This window comes from Chiloscyllium plagiosum, chromosome 19 (genome assembly GCF_004010195.1).
Source record: "Chiloscyllium plagiosum isolate BGI_BamShark_2017 chromosome 19, ASM401019v2, whole genome shotgun sequence".
In the NCBI taxonomy this organism is placed as follows: Eukaryota; Metazoa; Chordata; class Chondrichthyes; order Orectolobiformes; family Hemiscylliidae; genus Chiloscyllium; species Chiloscyllium plagiosum.
The window spans coordinates 27,419,940-27,437,550 of record NC_057728.1 but is presented as its reverse complement, the minus strand read 5'-3'; the positions used below and the strand labels follow the sequence as shown (position 1 = coordinate 27,437,550).

At 40.0% G+C, this 17,611-nt stretch overlaps 1 protein-coding gene across 1 annotated transcript in view; it reads right to left on the bottom strand.

The window, feature by feature from the left end:
* Nucleotides 1-17,051, bottom strand: part of LOC122559430 (IQ motif and SEC7 domain-containing protein 3-like) — a 386,113-nt gene extending 369,062 nt beyond the window's left edge. The window contains exon 1 of the mRNA XM_043708878.1: nucleotides 16,644-17,051. Within this exon, the coding sequence (XP_043564813.1) occupies nucleotides 16,644-16,996 (353 nt within the window). The 5' untranslated portion in view covers nucleotides 16,997-17,051. The remainder of the gene's footprint in view (nucleotides 1-16,643) is intronic.
* Nucleotides 17,052-17,611: the final 560 nt, after the last annotated feature.

The window sequence follows — 17,611 nt, the reverse complement described above, 5'->3', positions numbered from 1 at the left end:
GTGCTCTTAAGAAGATAAAAACAAGGACTGCAGATGCTGGAAACCAGAGTCTAGATTAGAGTAATGCTGGAAAAGCATAGCAGGTCAGGCAGCATCCGAGGAGCAGGAGTGCTGTTAAGAAGGCATACGGCATGTTAGGTTTCATTTGTAGAGGGATTGAGTTCCAGAGCTGCAATATCATGCTACAACAATACAAAACGCTAGTGCGGCCACACTTGGAATATTGTGTAGCAGTTCTGGTCCCCATATTTCGGGAAGGATGTGGAAGTATTGGAAAAGGTGCAGAGGAGATTTACCAGGATGTTGCCAGGTCTGGAGGAAAGGTCTTATGAGGAAAGGCTAAGAGACTTGGGTCTGTTCTCATTGGAAAGAAGAAGGCTAAGAGGGGATTTGATAGAGACATACAAGATGATCAGACGATTAGATAGGGTAGACAGTGAAAGTCTTTTTCCTAGGATGATGACGTCAGTTTGTACGAGGGGGCATAACTACAAAATTGATGGGTGATAGATTTAAGACACATGTCAGAGGCAGGTTCTTTACTCAGAAAGTGGCAAAGGTGTGAAATGCCCTACCTGCCAATGTAGTCAACTCAGCCACATTAGGGAGATTTAAACAATCATTGGATAAGCACATGGATGATGATGGGATAGTGTAGGTGGACAAGCTGAGAATAGTTCACAGGTCGGCACAACATCGAGGGCCGAAGGGCCTGTTCTGCGCTTTATTGTTCTATGTTCTATGTTCTAAACAAATTTCCCTAAATATTCATGATTTGTTTCAATTATAACTCAATGTAAATTGGTTATCTTATCCAAAATGGCACACTGGAATAGAATGAGATGTTCTTCTAACTTCTAGGATGAAGTAAAGGTAACATTGCTGAAAAATTTCACTCTGTTGAATTTATCCTGAGAGATGCTGATTAGTACAGAAGGAGCTTCTATTGCACCTGAAATTTAATAGACCTTATAAGTGTTAGTTACTGATGCTGATAAGCTAAGACTCAAAAAAAAAGTGGTGTTTTATTAGACAGTAATGACATATCTCATACTTAGCACAAAAACATCCCAAAAACACTTATTCTAATGCAATTAGTTGCACAATCTAAGATGGGAATTATCAAGGCATGGAGAAAGAAGGTAATTAATGTAATCAGTCATAGCAGACTGCAATCAGCACGCCACTGCATATCAAATAATCAGGATGTATGCTGAGAGTTGATGTATTACCTTACATGGAAACATAATGCAACTTCCTAAACTGCAACAAAATGAGCTGTCTCCTGTATGCTTGTCCATGCAGCAAGATTGAACTTCCCAAGGCAACTTGCTTTTATGAAATCTGACAAGCATTGCAGTGGATGTAAGTAGTCCCCAATTTAGCTTCAACTTAGTCATCATGTGAAGTAAAAACAACTTCTAGCAGGAGGTTACATTCAAAAGTGCTTGGATAAGAGAGAGAGTAACAACATTGCTGCTCCAATTCGCACCAAAGTCAAATATGGCTCTTACTAAGGGAGACTGATCACAAACGATCTCTCTGGTGTTAGTATGCCCCAAATGATTTCTGTAAAGGCAACTTATATAGAGATGGGGGAAGTATTTGTCAACTTAAGGCAAAGACCTTTATGTGAAATAGGGATTACTACGCAAATTAGACACTCACTATATCCTATCAGGTGCTCAAAGGCAGGAGGCTGTGTTACTATGTACCTAGCACAACCAGTACCTGATCAAGAAATTAGTGAGAGAAAACAGAGGAAACTTTATTCTCATGAAAAGTGTTGCTATCCCCAAATATGTGATAGGACAATTGTAAAGGAAACTTTGCTCCATAGAATTGTGCCTTGCTGACCAAGGAATGACTATGTAAAATGCTTTATGCAGTGTCTAACATGGCTATATCTAAACAGCGAAAATGGAGCAAAGCAGGAAGAGTTTTAGTTACTGAGAACTCTGCCTTACCGACAGAATGGATCATCTGGCCTTTATAGAACTCTGCTTAAATGCAATGGGATAAAAATCAGATGGGATCTACAGGCATGCAATTTGCCTGTCAGATTACTATCCAGGCAGTGAATTTGATATTATGAATCATCAAATAATACTGTAATTGTAATATTTGCAATGTGAATATTACACACTTCATTGCAGACAGTTATTACTTAATTATTGTAGTTACAGAAGATCCTTATCTATATGAGTTATAGGACAGCTGTCTGCAGTGAGGTGTACAGCTGCAAATTTATTTTGGAACTGGAAACCCGAAAATTACAACTGTAAAATGACTAGGTGAATCATGATACGTTAAAATGCTATCTCCTGTTGAGTCTATGACAGCTTTTTATTTCAGATCACTCTATTCATTGCTTTTCCTTAGATCATGTTAGTTACTAAAAAGCAATCTGCAGGCAAGTGCTTGAACGTTGAAAAGCAGTGGTCACCTGTTGTGCTTTATGTGCTGGCATTTTTTTTATTTATACAACACTCAGAAGAGTGTTTTGCCTAAAATGTAGTATTATTTACTCCAAACTGTGCAAATATTGATTTGTAGCTCATTCTGTGGCAAGTTGGATTGAAATTGTACCTTTAATTATACAGCAATCTGGCCAATTGTGGCTGATTTTGAACTGGTGTCCTTGAAGGACGGTATATTAAGACACTGTCTTAGTGTACCATAGTATCACTACATTACTGCATGAAACCTTGCAGTGGCCTCCCAGGTAGTCATGAAAGATCGAGTGGGACAATTTGAATAATACAGGATCCAACTTTAACAAAAGAAAGACAAAGAATTGCTGATGCTGGAAATCAGAAACAAATGTTTCTGTTGTTGTTTAAAGGAATTATCCTTGGTGTCCTGTCTAATATTTATACCACAATCAACATAATTAAAACATGGTCTGGTTATTATCACATTGCTACCTTCAGGAGCTTGCAATATGCACATTAGATGCTGCATTTCACTTTTCTTCAGGGAGATGAGGGGAGGTGGGACTTTGTGGGAGCACCTTAAATCAAGAGCTTTCAGGGGCTGACCCAAGTTTGAAACAATGAATCACAGAAAATCCCCAGGACCAAATTGCCTACATCTGAGGGTCTTAAAAGAAGTGATTGCTGTAAGGGTCCCAGGGGATTAGAAAATATTCAATGTAACATTTTTATTCAAGACGATGGCAACAGAAAGCAGGAAGCTGCAACTCAGTTAGCCTAACATAGGCTAACATAGTAAAAGATGCTGGAATTTATTGTTAAGGATCAAGATACTTAGAAAGTCATAAAAGGATCAGGCAGAGTTTCATCTGTTTTGTGAAAGGGAAATCACATTTAATTAATTTATTAGAGTTCTATGAAAGGAAACAAGGAAAGTAGACAAAGGAGAATTCGCAGATGTAGTATACCTGGATCTTATAAAGTGGAGTATCGAAAGATACTAGATGCAATAAGTGCTCATGGGGAGGGGCAGGGATGGGTAATAGACTGGTGTGCATAGATAGCCAGTTAACAGGAAGTCTAGGTTAGGGATGAATTGGCTACTTTATCATTTGATAAGTTTTAAGCAGCAGAGTGTCATGAGGATCATTGCTGAGTCTTCAACTATTTAAATTCCAAATCAATGACTTGGATGAAGGGAATGAATGTATGATAGCTAAATTTGCTAATGACACCAATATAGGTAGGAAAGTAAGTTGGGAAAAAGAGGTAGTAAGTCTGCAAAATACATATAGCTCAGGTAAATGGGAAAAATATGACCAATGAAATATGTTATGGGGAAATGTGAACTTATTTATTTTAACAGGAACAACAGAAATGCAGTTATCTATTTAAATGGAGAAGGAATGCAGACTGAAGTGGTACAGAATCTGGATGTATGGGCACATGAACCTCAGAAAGTTAGTATGCAGGTATAGCAAGTGATTAGGAAGTCAACTTAAATGCAGTAATTCATTGCAAGGAGAATGGAAAACAAAAATCTGGACATTTTACTGCAGCTATACATGGCCTTGATTAGAACAGAATAGAACAGCAATTTATTGTCACATGTATTTTTACAAAAAAAGTGAAAAGTATGTAAGTCACTTAAGTTAATGGCAGAAGTCAAAATTAGAAGAAAAACGTAAAAGTTCATCACAATCCAATTAACGGCTCCTGGGTTTGGGGTACACTGGAAAACTGTGTCAAAATTACCACACACGTCCAGGTCGAGACCACAATGCCAGGCTGAAACCTCCCCACCACGCTGAGATGAGACCTCCTCAATGGGACGAGACCTCCACGCTGGGCCATTGGAAGACCTCGAAGCTGCCTCCAAACCAAGGACGAAACCTCCATGCCAAGATGAGACCTCCATGCTTCATGCCAGGCTGCTGAAATACCAGGAAATTGGCAAAGAAGACCTCTATGATGGGGCGAGACTTCTATGCTGGACTAAGAACACCACTCCCAGCTGAGACCACCCCCAGGACAAGAGCATCCTTCTGTACAAGACTGCTACTCCAGGAGACTGCCAGGTCTATCCCATCAATCCAGGCCATTGGAAGCCACCTCATCGCTGGGCCTAGACCAGGAGATGACACCTTCCACCAAAGTCATTCAAAGATTGTAAGATACCATAAAAAGTAGAAACATTTTAAAAACTAAAAAGATGACAAAGTAAAATGGAGTATATGAACTGCAATGGAGCCCACACACTGCTACTTTGCTGCCATCGTATGTTGATGTTGACCAAGTCTCAGCATCGTGGACTGTTTTGGATTCCATATAATAATAAGGATATAAATACATTAGAAACAGTTCAGAGAAGGTTCACTAGACTCAATCCCAGGATTAAGGGCTTAATTTACAAAGGTTGAACAAGTTGGACTGTTCTTGTTGACTCTAGAAGAATGAGAGGTGATCTTACTGAAATATATAAAGATCCTGGGAGGACCTGATATGGTGGATACTGTGAAGGTGTTTCATCTTAAGGATTGGCTAAAATTAGGAGACATAGTTTAAAAATAAGAGGTCTGCTTTTTAAGACAGGTGAGAACAAACTTGTTTTTCTCAGAGTGTGATTAGTCTTTGGAATTCACTTCTCCAGAAAGAAGTGGAGATTACAACAATGTATTCATTCCAGATTGAGTTAGATGGAAAAGTAGAGTTGAAACCACAAGCAGACCTTCCATGATCTTACTGAATGGCAGAGCAAATTTGAAGGGCTTACTTCTTCTCTTCAGTCCTACTTCCAGCACAGTTGTCAGTCAGTTTTGAGACGCTTTGTGACATCTCAAAGACACCTTGAAAGGTGGAAACAAGATCTGCAAGACCAATATGTTGAGAATCTGACATGGCCTTGCTCATCTGTTGTGTTTCAAATGGAAGATTCCATGCCTGTATCAAACTGGAAATGTTCAGCTTCTTTCCATACACCGTACTCAATTGATTGATTTCATCCAAGCCAACTGAACGGACTTCAATTAGAGAAGAGCAAGTTAATGAGAGTTTTTGTTCCTGAACAAATGGAGGCCCTTATTGTAAATGTGCATGTGTTAAGAACAAGAACAGAATTAGTTGTGTTCTAGATTTGAATGGAGCACCGGCACTCACTGTCAATACTCACATATACCATTTGAGCAAGAAACATTCGATAAATTGCCATTGTGGAGCCAAACCTTAGTGAAATAGTCAAAGTGCTACATCATAAGGTGTTAGATATGTTACAATCAAAGTGTTACAACATTTGATAAGGGTGAAAATTTAGAGGAAAATTGGAAAGAAAATGAACTAGAGTCTTTACGTTTAAAGGAAAATTGTCATTGTTGAAAAGTTTTTACCATAGCTATCTATCCGTAGTTTTCAAAACACAATCACAACAACGCAATTTGTGTTGTGACAAATATCACTCATGTCCTAAAACAGCATCTGCATCGTATTTTTCTAATTTCCTGGGGATGTTTTTCAAGATAACTCCACAAGAGGATGATTCAACATTGCTTTACATCCCACCCCGAACCCCCCCATGCTTTCTGATGGAGATTAGTCAGAGTTAAAGGGACACATACTGAGCCAAATGGGCACCTGACATTTTCAAGTTGTCAATGATTGTGAATGGAGATGGGAGTCAGCCACATAGGTAAAATATGCACAAGACAATCAGGCCACTAACTGAACTTACAATCTATTGAAAGCACAATTTATTCATTCTCTAATTCCCATTAATCATGATAATGCCTTTACATCATTCCATGCATCCCTGCATTTTAATTCAGGATGAATTAACAATGTGCAATATTTTGGGGGAGACAGTTTATACTTGCATTTGAACAAGCCACACTCCAGGACAGATCTAATGAACATTTCTGTTTGAAAATCCATATTTATTAAGATGCAAATAATAATATCCTCTTTGGCATTCATTATTATAACATATATAAAATCCATCTAAATCTTTCATTAGCCTCTAACCTACAGTTCACTCCTGGAGTCTATTATTCAATACATATTTTTTCCTGGCCAATGAGTTTCTATACTGGGGCTTACCTTTCTGTATCCACTACTCCATACATAATCCACCTGATCAGATTCCAACCTGTCAATCATAGTTGCCATACACTCACCCTACAGTTTTGTATGTGTGACTATTCTTTTGTCTTTTAGCCTTGTTTCAGTTGATGATAGCTGACAGTAACTGCTATGTCCTTGATGTGTGATAATGTTTCCCAGCCCTTACTGAATTAAAACATCTCAGTTACTCAGTAGGGGAACAGCAGTTGACGTCAGTGTATCTGGACTAGGGATGCGTGAAAGAACAAATTTAAAAGTATTAATATTTTCTTTGCTGTATGCTGTCCAATGCAAGGAATTGCTTGGATGGATGCAACATCCGAAGATCAAATCACTCATAGGCACTCAGGACTTATGCTCTCTCATGAAGAATGGCTACTTGGATAAAATATCAGAGAGTCAGTAATGAAGTCTTAGAATGGAAGGCCGGAGGCAAAGAAATAGCAGCTCCTTCACACTGTTGACTTAACACTCACAGCCTACACCCACCCACTTCACAGCCTGAACATAGCAATTATTAAATAAAAATATCCACAAGGAGAAAAGGAAACAAATAGAAATAAAAGATTATTAAAGCAAATCACAATTCTTCATTTGTAGAAATTTTTTAAAAATGATGACATGGACTTCCTACATTGGGCTGGAAGTGATTGTTCCAATGATCCATACACTGAACATTTTTAACCTTCAGGTTAACTCTGACAACTTGAAATGTCTGCAATCTTTAGAAAATAAGCCTATCATCCCTTTCAGCTGTGATTACTTGTAATGGAGGTCTTGCTGCAGTGCATCCAAAGGCGATATAATTTTCAGATAGCTCCCACTCCACCCTTCGCACCAAACACCCCATCGTGGTAATGGTTGATGTGAAGAATAGAAATTACTGATGGTGATATTAACAACTAAAATTTAATCTTTCTCTGTGAATTCAATGCAGGTAGGAAAATGTGTTTTTGAAAATGGGTTAATGCCTGAATAAATCAGTAAGTTCTTCCAATATAACAAGTTACTGTGCAAGTTTGTTATTCTCTTTCCACCTTGAACTACCACATAAAAGATGTAGGATCTCTGAACTATTTAATTTTTTTTACCATAATCCGAATGAAAACACAGCCATAAAAATTTTTGAATGCTGATTCACTTGTAGTAGTTTATTAGTTTCAGATTATAGTACATCTGTTTATTTGATCCAAGAACAGTTCCATTTTCAATGGCTATTCCATTTGGATTTTACATTTAGAGTTGCTATGTTGGAGAATATGAGATTATTACTTCCATTATTTGGTTAGTGATAGGACAGCAGTTCATTAACTACTTGGTGTCTACTCACATAAATGCAGTCTGTAAATATGTGAGATCATGCTGATCATACAGTACATCATTTTCCTTATTCATTTTCTTTACAGGCACCAAGAACAAAGTCAATGTGAGAAATTGAATAATTATCTTACTTTGTACTTAAGCATAACCAGCCCAGGTATGGCAAAGGTTCAATACTTGAGCTTATTGGGAATCATTGTGAAACCACCTAAGCCTATTTAATACAGCTCCTTTCAAAAGACAGAGCAAAAGATTCTGATCTTCTTAGTCTGCATTGGATTTAAACCGAGATTCGATAGGAGATCATTTGTAATCCTCTGTGTCACTCTATTATTGTAGTGAATCGGTCTTCTATAGCACTGACTCATTGGCTTAATCCTGCATGAAGAACAAACCAATCTTTCCTTAAACATGATCCTAAATATCAATTCAACTGCAAAATGTTTGGAACAAAGACTTTATGCAAATTGTCAACATATTATACAAGTAATATAAGTTGGATTGGTCAAGTTAATGGACGTTCCATTCTTTGTCCATGACTTTGAAAGTTTACAAAGCAGTGCACAGGCTAACTTAATAAAAAATGGACAAGAACGCCACAGATTTTATACAATGATATGTTGTGCATATATGGGAACTAATACTGAGGAACAAAGTGTGCAGTATCAGATGAGAAGAAATGATACTCTTTTACCTGTTCATAGTATGCATATGAACCAACATTGAAGGACACATGAACTAAACAATGGCAGCATTTGTACAGCTTTTGCTGTACTTGTTGATGTAAAATTATTATGCATACATTCTTCAGAAGACTAGTTTTGCCAGTAACATACTACAGGATTACTATTGTACACTCTAAAATAGTAGAAGCATTTGGTTAAATTAGAATCAGCAAACATTCAGTGGGTTAAGGTTAGGGTTAGGATTAGTGGGGTGGAACATTCAATTGCAATATTTAAAAATAAAGCCGTCTGAGCATCACAGCAAAACAAATAATTTTCTGACAATGAATTAAACATTGTAAATAAATTGTCATAGTATTGCGGAGAAAGATATTGTAGCACTTTACACAATTTGTGTAAAGTTCCTTTTCAATAAGTGCATTATGAAATACGAAATGTGACTACAGGTTACCATCAAAAATTATCACAGTGTGTATGGTTTTCATTATGGCCTTATGCATCTTAGGATGGGGAAATCCAGAGTACATCATAAAATAACAAAGAAGGTTGATGAGGGCAGAGCAGTAGATGTGATCTATATGGACTTCAGTAAGGCTTTCGACAAGGTTCCCCATTGGAGACTGATTAGCAAGGTTAGATCTCATGGAATACAGGGAGAACTAGCCATTTGGATACAGAACTGGCTCAAAGGTAGAAGACAGAGGGTGGTGGTGGAGGGTTGTTTTTCAGATTGGAAGCCTGTGACCAGTGGAGTGCCACAAGGATTGGTGCTGGGTCCTCTCCTTTTTGACATTTACATAAATGATTTGGATGCAAGCATAAGAGGTACGGTTAGTAAGTTTGCAGATGACACCAAAATTGGAGGTTAGTGGACAGCGAAGAGGGTTACCTCAGATTATAAGAGGATCTGGACCAGATGGGCCAATGGGCTGAGAAATGGCAGATGGAGTTTAATTCAGATAAATGCAAGGTGCTGCATTTTGGGAAAGCAAATCTTAGCAGGACTTATACACTTAATGGTAAGGTCCTAGGGAGTGTTGCTGAACAAAGAGACCTTCGAGTGCAGGTTCATAGCTCCTTGAAAGTGGAGTCGCAGGTAGATAGGATAGTGAAGAAGGCGTTTGGTATACTTTCCTTTATTGGTCAGAGTATTGAGTACAGGAATTGGGAGGTCATGTTGCGGCTGTACAGGATACTGTTGGAATATTGTGTGCAATTCTGGTCTCCCTCCTATCGTAAAGATGTTTTAAACTTGAAAGAGTTCAGAAAAGATTTATAAGGATGTTGCCAGGGTTGGAGGATTTGAGCTATAGGGAGAAGCTGAACATGCTGGGGCTGTTTTCCCTGGAGCGTTGGAGGCTGAGGGGTGACCTTGTGACCTTGTTAGAGGTTTACAAAATTATGAGGGGCATGGATAGGATAAATAGACAAAGTCTTTTCCCTGGGATCAGGGAGTCCAGAACTAGAGGGCATAGGTTTAGGGGAAGAGGGCAAAGATATAAAAGAGATGTAAGGGACAACTTTTTCACACAGAGGGTGGTACGTATATGGAATGAGCTGCCAGAGGATGTGGTGGAGGCTGGTACAAATGCAACATTTAAGAGGCATTTGGATGGGTATATGAATAGGAAGGTTTTGGAGGGATATGGGCCGGGTGCTGGCAGGTGGAACGAGATTGGGTTGGGATATCTGGTCGGCATGGATAGGTTGGACCGAAGGGTCTGTTTCCATGCTGTACATCTCTATGACTCTATGACTCTCTGACTCTATTTGCCTCATTCTCATATATTTTGGACATTCTTGGTTATTGGGAAATAGTCATAAAGTCAATACAGCACAGGAACAGACTCTTCAGTCCAATTTATCCATGATTACCAGACATCCCAATCTGACCTAGTCTATTTGCCAGCATGGCCTATATCCTCTAAGCTCTTCCTATTCATATAACCATCCAGATATCATTTAAACGTTGTAATTACCAGCCTCCACCACTTCCTCTGGCATCCATACACATACCGCCCTCTGTGTGAAAAAGTTACACCTCAGGTCTTTTTTAAATCTTTCCCCTCTCACCTTAAACCTTTGCCCTCCAGTTTTAGACCCCCTCAGCTTAGGAAAAAGACTGTCTATTCACCCTATCCATGCCCTTCATGATTTTATAAACCTCTATAAGGTCACTCCTGAGCCCCCGATGCTCCAGGGAAAAGAGCCCCAGCTTATTCACCCTCTCCCTATAACTCAAACCCTCCTGTCCAGGCAACATCCTTGTAACTGTTCAACAACATCCTTCCTAGGGCGATCAGAATTGTATGTAGTATTCCAAATGTGGCCTCACCAGCATCCTGTACAGCCGCAATATGATGTGCCAACTCCTATAGTCAATGTTCTGACCAATGAAGGCAAGCATACCAAATACTTTCTTCACCACCCTGTGAAGGATCAGCCCCCCAAAAATTCTATCTAATAGACAATGACTCCCATCAGAGAAATAATACTCTTGCAGCTCCAATATAAAAAATGATTTAAAATGTGTGATCGTCATTAGCCCCTAGTATGCAGTTCACAAAATACTAATAAATATTTAAATAATAATTAGGAATTTGTAGTCCACTCAGTTTCTGCAATCAAATGAAGACTGAATTACTTGGAATTGAGCAAAAGCTTTCTAACACTAAACTCTAATTCACTTCAATTTAACCATTTGCTCAAGGAGCCAGAAGTAGAATAGAATAAATAAGGTGCGATCCCATGAAATTTCCATGTATACTTCAATTATAAATAAAATCTGTGATATTATTTTTTGTTATTAAATTAAGTTTTACAGTGCAAGAGCAAAGAAGGAGCATGATAAACACCTCAATCCCTTGATGGATTGGAAGCAGATGCAGTTGTGGACTTCAAAAGGGCATTGGATAAGCTCACGAAGATTACAGCAACACACGGAAAAGGTTGGGAAGTGGAATAAGCTGAATTAATCTTGCAGAAAGCTAGCACAGGTATGACAGACCAAATGGCCTCTTCTTATGCTGAAATCAGTCTATAATTCAGCAAGTTCAGTTGCAGTGCAGGAAACATACTAATGCCCTGTGAGGGCATGTCAGAGACATAGTCTCTAGAAACACTGATTTTTTTTTTCTTTTACAAAATCCTCCGCACATTTGAACGGCAAAAACAATGGCAGAAAATGACAGACAGATCCATTGTGGACATGAAATCCAATCGGAACAGCCATTGAAAACTTAAGTGTTTTTGGAACAAAATAATCAGGGAGGAGAAATAGGTGGAGACTAGGATAACAGGTGCAGAATATGAGAGATACAAGCAAAGCAATGGGGGTGAAAAAGTGATAAAGAAAAGATGGAGACACAAGTAAACAAGGTGGGCCCAATCACGCTCCCTAGTTACCCTTTTGTCCTTAATGTATTTGTAAATTACAAATTTAACCCTATTTGCCAAAGCTATCTCATATCCCCTTTTTGCCCACCTGATTTCGCTCTTAAGTATACTCCTACTGCTTTTATACTCTTCAAGGATCACTCGATCTCTCCTGTCTATGCCTGACATATGCTTCCTTCTTTTTCTTAACCAAACTCTCAATATATCTCGTCACCCAGCATTCCCTACACCTACCAGCCTTTCCTTTCACCCTAACGGTCTCTGGACTCTCATTATCTCATTTCTGAAGGCTTCCCATTTTCCAGTCATCCCTTTACCTGCAAACATCTGCACCTTATTTGCTTTTGAAAGTTCTTGCCTAATATCATCAAAAATAGCCTTCCTCCAATTTACAGCTTCAACTGTTAGATCTGGTCATTCCTTTTCCATCACTATTTTAAAAGTAATAGAATTGTGGTCACTGGCCTCAAAGTGCTCCCCCACTGACACCTCAGTCACCTGCCCTGCCTTATTCCCAAGAGTAGGTCGGGTTTTGCACATTCTCTAGTCGGTACATCCACACACTGAATGAGAGACTTTTCTCATTTACTCTTCACAAATTCCTCTCCATCTAAACCCCTAACACTATGGCAGTCCCAGTCTATGTTTGGCAAGTTAAAATCCCCTACCATAACCACCCTATTATTCTTACAGATAACCAAAATTCTTTACCAATTTGTCCCACAATTTCCCATTGGCTATTAGGGGGTCGATAATACAATCCCAATAAGGTGATCATCCCTTTCTTATTTCTCAATTCCTCCCAAATAGCTTCCCTGGATGCATTCCCAGGAATATCCTCCTTCAGTACAGCTGTAAAGCTATCCCTTATCAACAACACCACTCCCCCTCCTCAATGGCCTTCCTTTCTATCCTTCCTGTAGCATTTGTATCCTGGAATATTAAGTTGTTTGTTTCTGAGCCACGTCTCTGTAATTGCTATGATATCCCGGTTCCATGTTCCTAACCATGCCCTGAGTTCATCTGTTGAAACTTTATTGCTGGAACAGCACAGCAGGTCAGGCAGCATCCAGGGAACAGGAGATTCGATGTTTCGGGCACAGGCCCTTCCTCAGGAATGAGGAAGGGCCTGTGCCCGAAACGTCGAATCTCCTGTTCCCTGGATGCTGCCTGACCTGCTGTGCTGTTCCAGCAATAAAGTTTCAACTTTGATCTCCAGCATCTGCAGACCTCACTTTCTCCCTGAGTTCATCTGCCTTCCCTGTTAGTCCTCTTGCATTGAAGTAAATGCAGTCTAATTTATCAGTCCTACCTTTGTTCTCTGCTTTGTTCCTGCCTGCTTTGTGTGGAGCCGCAGGAGAGGTGGGGGGGAGATACTAAACAAGTATTTTGCATCAGTGTTTACTGTGGAGAAGGACATGAATGATATAAAATGTGGGCAAATAGATGGTGGCATCTTGAAAAATGCCCATATTGCAGAGGAGGAGGTGCTGGTTGTCTTGAAATGCATAAAGATGGATAAATCCCCAGGACCGGATCAGGTGTACCCTAGAACTCTGTGGGAAGCTAGAGAAGTGATTGCTGAGCCTCTTGCTGAGATATTTGTATCATATTAGTCACAAATGAGGTGCCAGAAGACTGGAGGTTGTCTAACGTGATGCCACTATTTAAGAAAGGTGGTAAGGACAAGCGAGGGAACTATAGACCGGTGAGCCTGACATCGGTGGTTGGCAAGTTGGTGGAGGGAATCCTGACGGTCAGGATTTACACGTACTTGGAAAGGCAAGGACTGATTATGGATAGTCACATGGCTTTGTGCCTGGGAAATCATGTCTCACAAACTTGATTGAGTTTTTTGAAGATGTAACAAAGAGGATTGATGAGGGCAGATGGGTTGATGTGATCTATATGGACTTCAGTAAGGCATTCAACAAGGTTCCCCATGGGAGACTGGTTAGCAAGGTTAGATCTCATGGAATACAGGGAGAACTAGCCATTTGCATGCAGAACTGGCTTGAAGACAGAGGGTGGTGGTGGAGGGTTGCTTTTCTGACTGGAGGCCTGTGACCAGTGGAGTGCCACTACTTTTTGTCATTTATATAAATGATTTGGATATGAACATAGGAGGTATAGTTAGTAAATTTATAGATTACAAATTGGAGGTGTAGTGGACAGCAAAGAGGGTTACCTCAGATTACAATGGGATCTTGATCAGATGGGCCAATGGGCTAAGGAGTGGCGGATGGAGTTTAATTTAGATAAATGTGAGGTGCTGCATTTTGGGAAAGCAAATCTTAGCAGAACTTATGCACTTAATGGTAAGATCCTAGGGAGTGTTGCTGAACAAAGAGACCTTGGAGAGCAGGTTCATAGCTCCTTGAAAGTACAGTTGCAGGTAAATAGGATAGTGAAGAAGGCATTTGGTATATTTTCCCTTATTAATCAGGATATTGAGTATAGGAGTTGGGAGATCATGTTGTGGCTGAACAGGATGTTGGTTAGGCCACTTTTGGAATATTGCATGCAATTCTGATGTCTTTCCTATCGGAAGGATTATGTGAAACTTGAAAGGGTTCAGAAAAGATTTACAAAGATATTGCCAGGATTGGAGGATTTGAGCTATAGGGAGAGGCAGGATAGGGTGGGGCTGTTTACCCTGGAGCGTCAGAGGCTGAGGGGTGACCACAGAGGTTTATAAAATCATGAGGGGCTTGGATAGGATAAATAGACAAAGTCTTTTCCCTGGGGTGGGGAAGTCCAGAACTAGAGGGCATAGGTTTAGGGTGAGAGGCAAAAGATATAAAAGGGACCTAAGGGGCAACTTGTTCATGCAGAGGATGGTGTGCGTATGGAATAAGCTACCAGAGGAAGTGGTGGGGGCTGGTACAATTGCATTATTTAAACGGCAACTGCATGGGCATATGAATAGGAAGGGTTTAGAGGGATATGGGCCAAGTGCTGGCAAATAGGACTAGATGAGGTTGGGATATGTGGTCAGCATGGACGAGTTGGACCAAAGGATCTGTTTTCATGCTGTACATCTCAATGACTCTTAAAACTGGAAGAGACGAAAGTAAATTGAAACATGTACACTGATACAACATCAGCATAGAAAGTTAGAAAGCAAAGAGATGAGCTTACATTAATACTGAGAGTAATGGACAGTATCAGACAGAAAGGACAAGATAGATAATGAAACAGTTGAAAAAACAATCATAGCAAAACGATGAAACAAAGCAGAGGCAAAAGTAAGCCAAAGAGAAAAGTAATGCATTTAGTTGAAAGACAAATTGTCTATGGCCAACGTGAAAGAAAGAGGAATTTATCCAAGTTTTTTTGATTAACACAGTGTTTGACCAAAGCAAAATAAGCATTTATGTTTTGAGCATGTATATATTTATAAATAATACAACTAAACATTAGTAGTGACAGAAATGCAATATTATCAATATTGCAATATTCACATCAATATTATGCAATATTCACATCACTGCATAACCTGCAAGACCATCTTTGCAACTTCACATTAAAACACAAAATTCTGGAAAGGCTCAGCAAGTCAAGTAGCATCTGTGGAGAGAAAAAACAGATTAATGTTTCACATCAATGATCTTTCAGAACTGATGAAAGATCATAGCTCAAATATTAACTGTAAATCGCTCCACAGATGAAATCTGACCTGGTGCGTATTTCTAGCTTTCTGTCTTTGTTTCAGACTTTCAGCAGCATTTTCATTTTATATGAATGTGGTATTTTAGCTAAAACCAATTTACTGTGGTGGTGGGGGGGGGGGGGGGTGGATGCGGGGAGGATGAGTTAAGAAAGAGAGTGGTGTGACAGATATTTCGTGACTAACTTTGAGTTTATAGATGGCAAGAGCCCGTAAAACCCCTGTATAGATTCAGGAAAGCATTTAAACCAAAAGATTTATAACAGCCCCTGTGACTATCAAATAATAATCAAGAAGATAAACATGTTCATATTCAAAACTGCCATACCAGCACTCTAATTCTTTAAATATCTACTTACAGTCTGGAATTGAGATACAATTTTAAAGTTCCTGTTGTTATTTTAACTCGTCCCCCGAAACTGAGCTTTACAAGAATCGTTGTTTTTTAATACCTTGGTCGGTACTTCACAAAGAACCGTACCTTCCGTATCGTTGTCCCCACTTCCTTATACACCAATTTAACCAGCTTTATTTCAAAGTTAACTTCAATTGTAGCTGCTCTCGCCTTTTCCTCAACCCTTTCAACAAAACAGTAGGAAATACACGGAAATCAAAGCCAGTACAGTACATGTGTGCTGACGCCTCTTGAACCATTCACCTAACCCCCACCCCAGATGTGTGTAAGCGGCGATTGCTGTGTTTGGAGACGGCGGTTCAGTGCCAGCAAATGTAACCTAACGTTCATCAGTGTTAAATCTCAGAGATTGAGTAAACTATAGACTCCAATATGTTAATATGACCCGCTTGGATTTCTGGCCGAGTAATCCATTCTGCTAATTATATCTGGCTAGTCATTTGGTGCCCTTTTACTTACGCGAGATTGACATGTTTCTTTAACAGGAACTATGAAGGGAAATGAGAGAAATTGATCTGAGCGGCGCCTTGGCCAACAGTCCTTGACGCTTTTGTTTATATCAACAGAAGGGGATAAAGTTCAGCGGCAAGGGGCTTTCTGGGACTTACTCTGGGTTGCAGGGGATGACAGCCCTGGTGCTGCTGATGGTGGGGTGCTTGTGTTGTGGATCCTGGTGATGTTGCTGGAGATCTCGCTGCTGCTCCTGCTCCTGCTCCTGCTCCTGTTCCTCCTGCTGCTGATGGTGATGGTGGTGGTGGTGGTGGTGGCGGTGGTGGCCGCCGCCGTTCGCTGGCTGATCTCTGAGGCTCTGGTTCTCCTCCAGGAGCTCCTCCACTTTCAGCTCCAGCTCGTGGATCCGGTGCCTCTGGGTCTGGATGAGGGTCTGCTGATTCTGGACGATGGTGGTCAACTCTTTGAGATAGAGCACTGCCCTCATCGGGTTCTCCATCAGGCTCTCCATGGTGTGGATGCTGCGAGAAGAGAACAGGCAGAGAGTGAGGAACCAGGCTATTGCTGCTGCTGTGCTCCGAGACCAGCTGGAAAACTGACGCACAGCCGCGTTCATTAAAGGCACAAGCCTCCTGTTAAAGGAATCACATTCAAGCACATGCCGACAGAAAAGGGGCTGATTTTAAACTTAAGATTTGCATAAACCTCTTATGAATAGCAATTATTTGTTTCCTTATTTGAGATGTCACACGTGGAAGCACAGCGACAATACATGGACCGTTCTCTGTGCCTTCAGTTTGCAAACATTAGCAGGAAAGCTGATATTGGACTATGAATCTGAATATTGCACTTTAAAGTAGTGTCCTCCAGGGGTCGGTATTCGGACTCTTGTTTTTCTTCGGACGAATGTCCTAGATCTTGGGACAATTTCATAATTTGCATGTAACATTGCTATGGGAGAACTGTACACTTGTGGAGAGGACACAAGAATTTCAAAAGTATGTGTTGGTGTAGTGGGAGGACAGATGGCATATGAGATTCAATGTGGAGAAGTACTTTGGGGTTTTAAAGGGGGGGGTTGAATATAAGAGTGGGGAAGTCTTCCTGCAACTGTACAAGCTTTTGG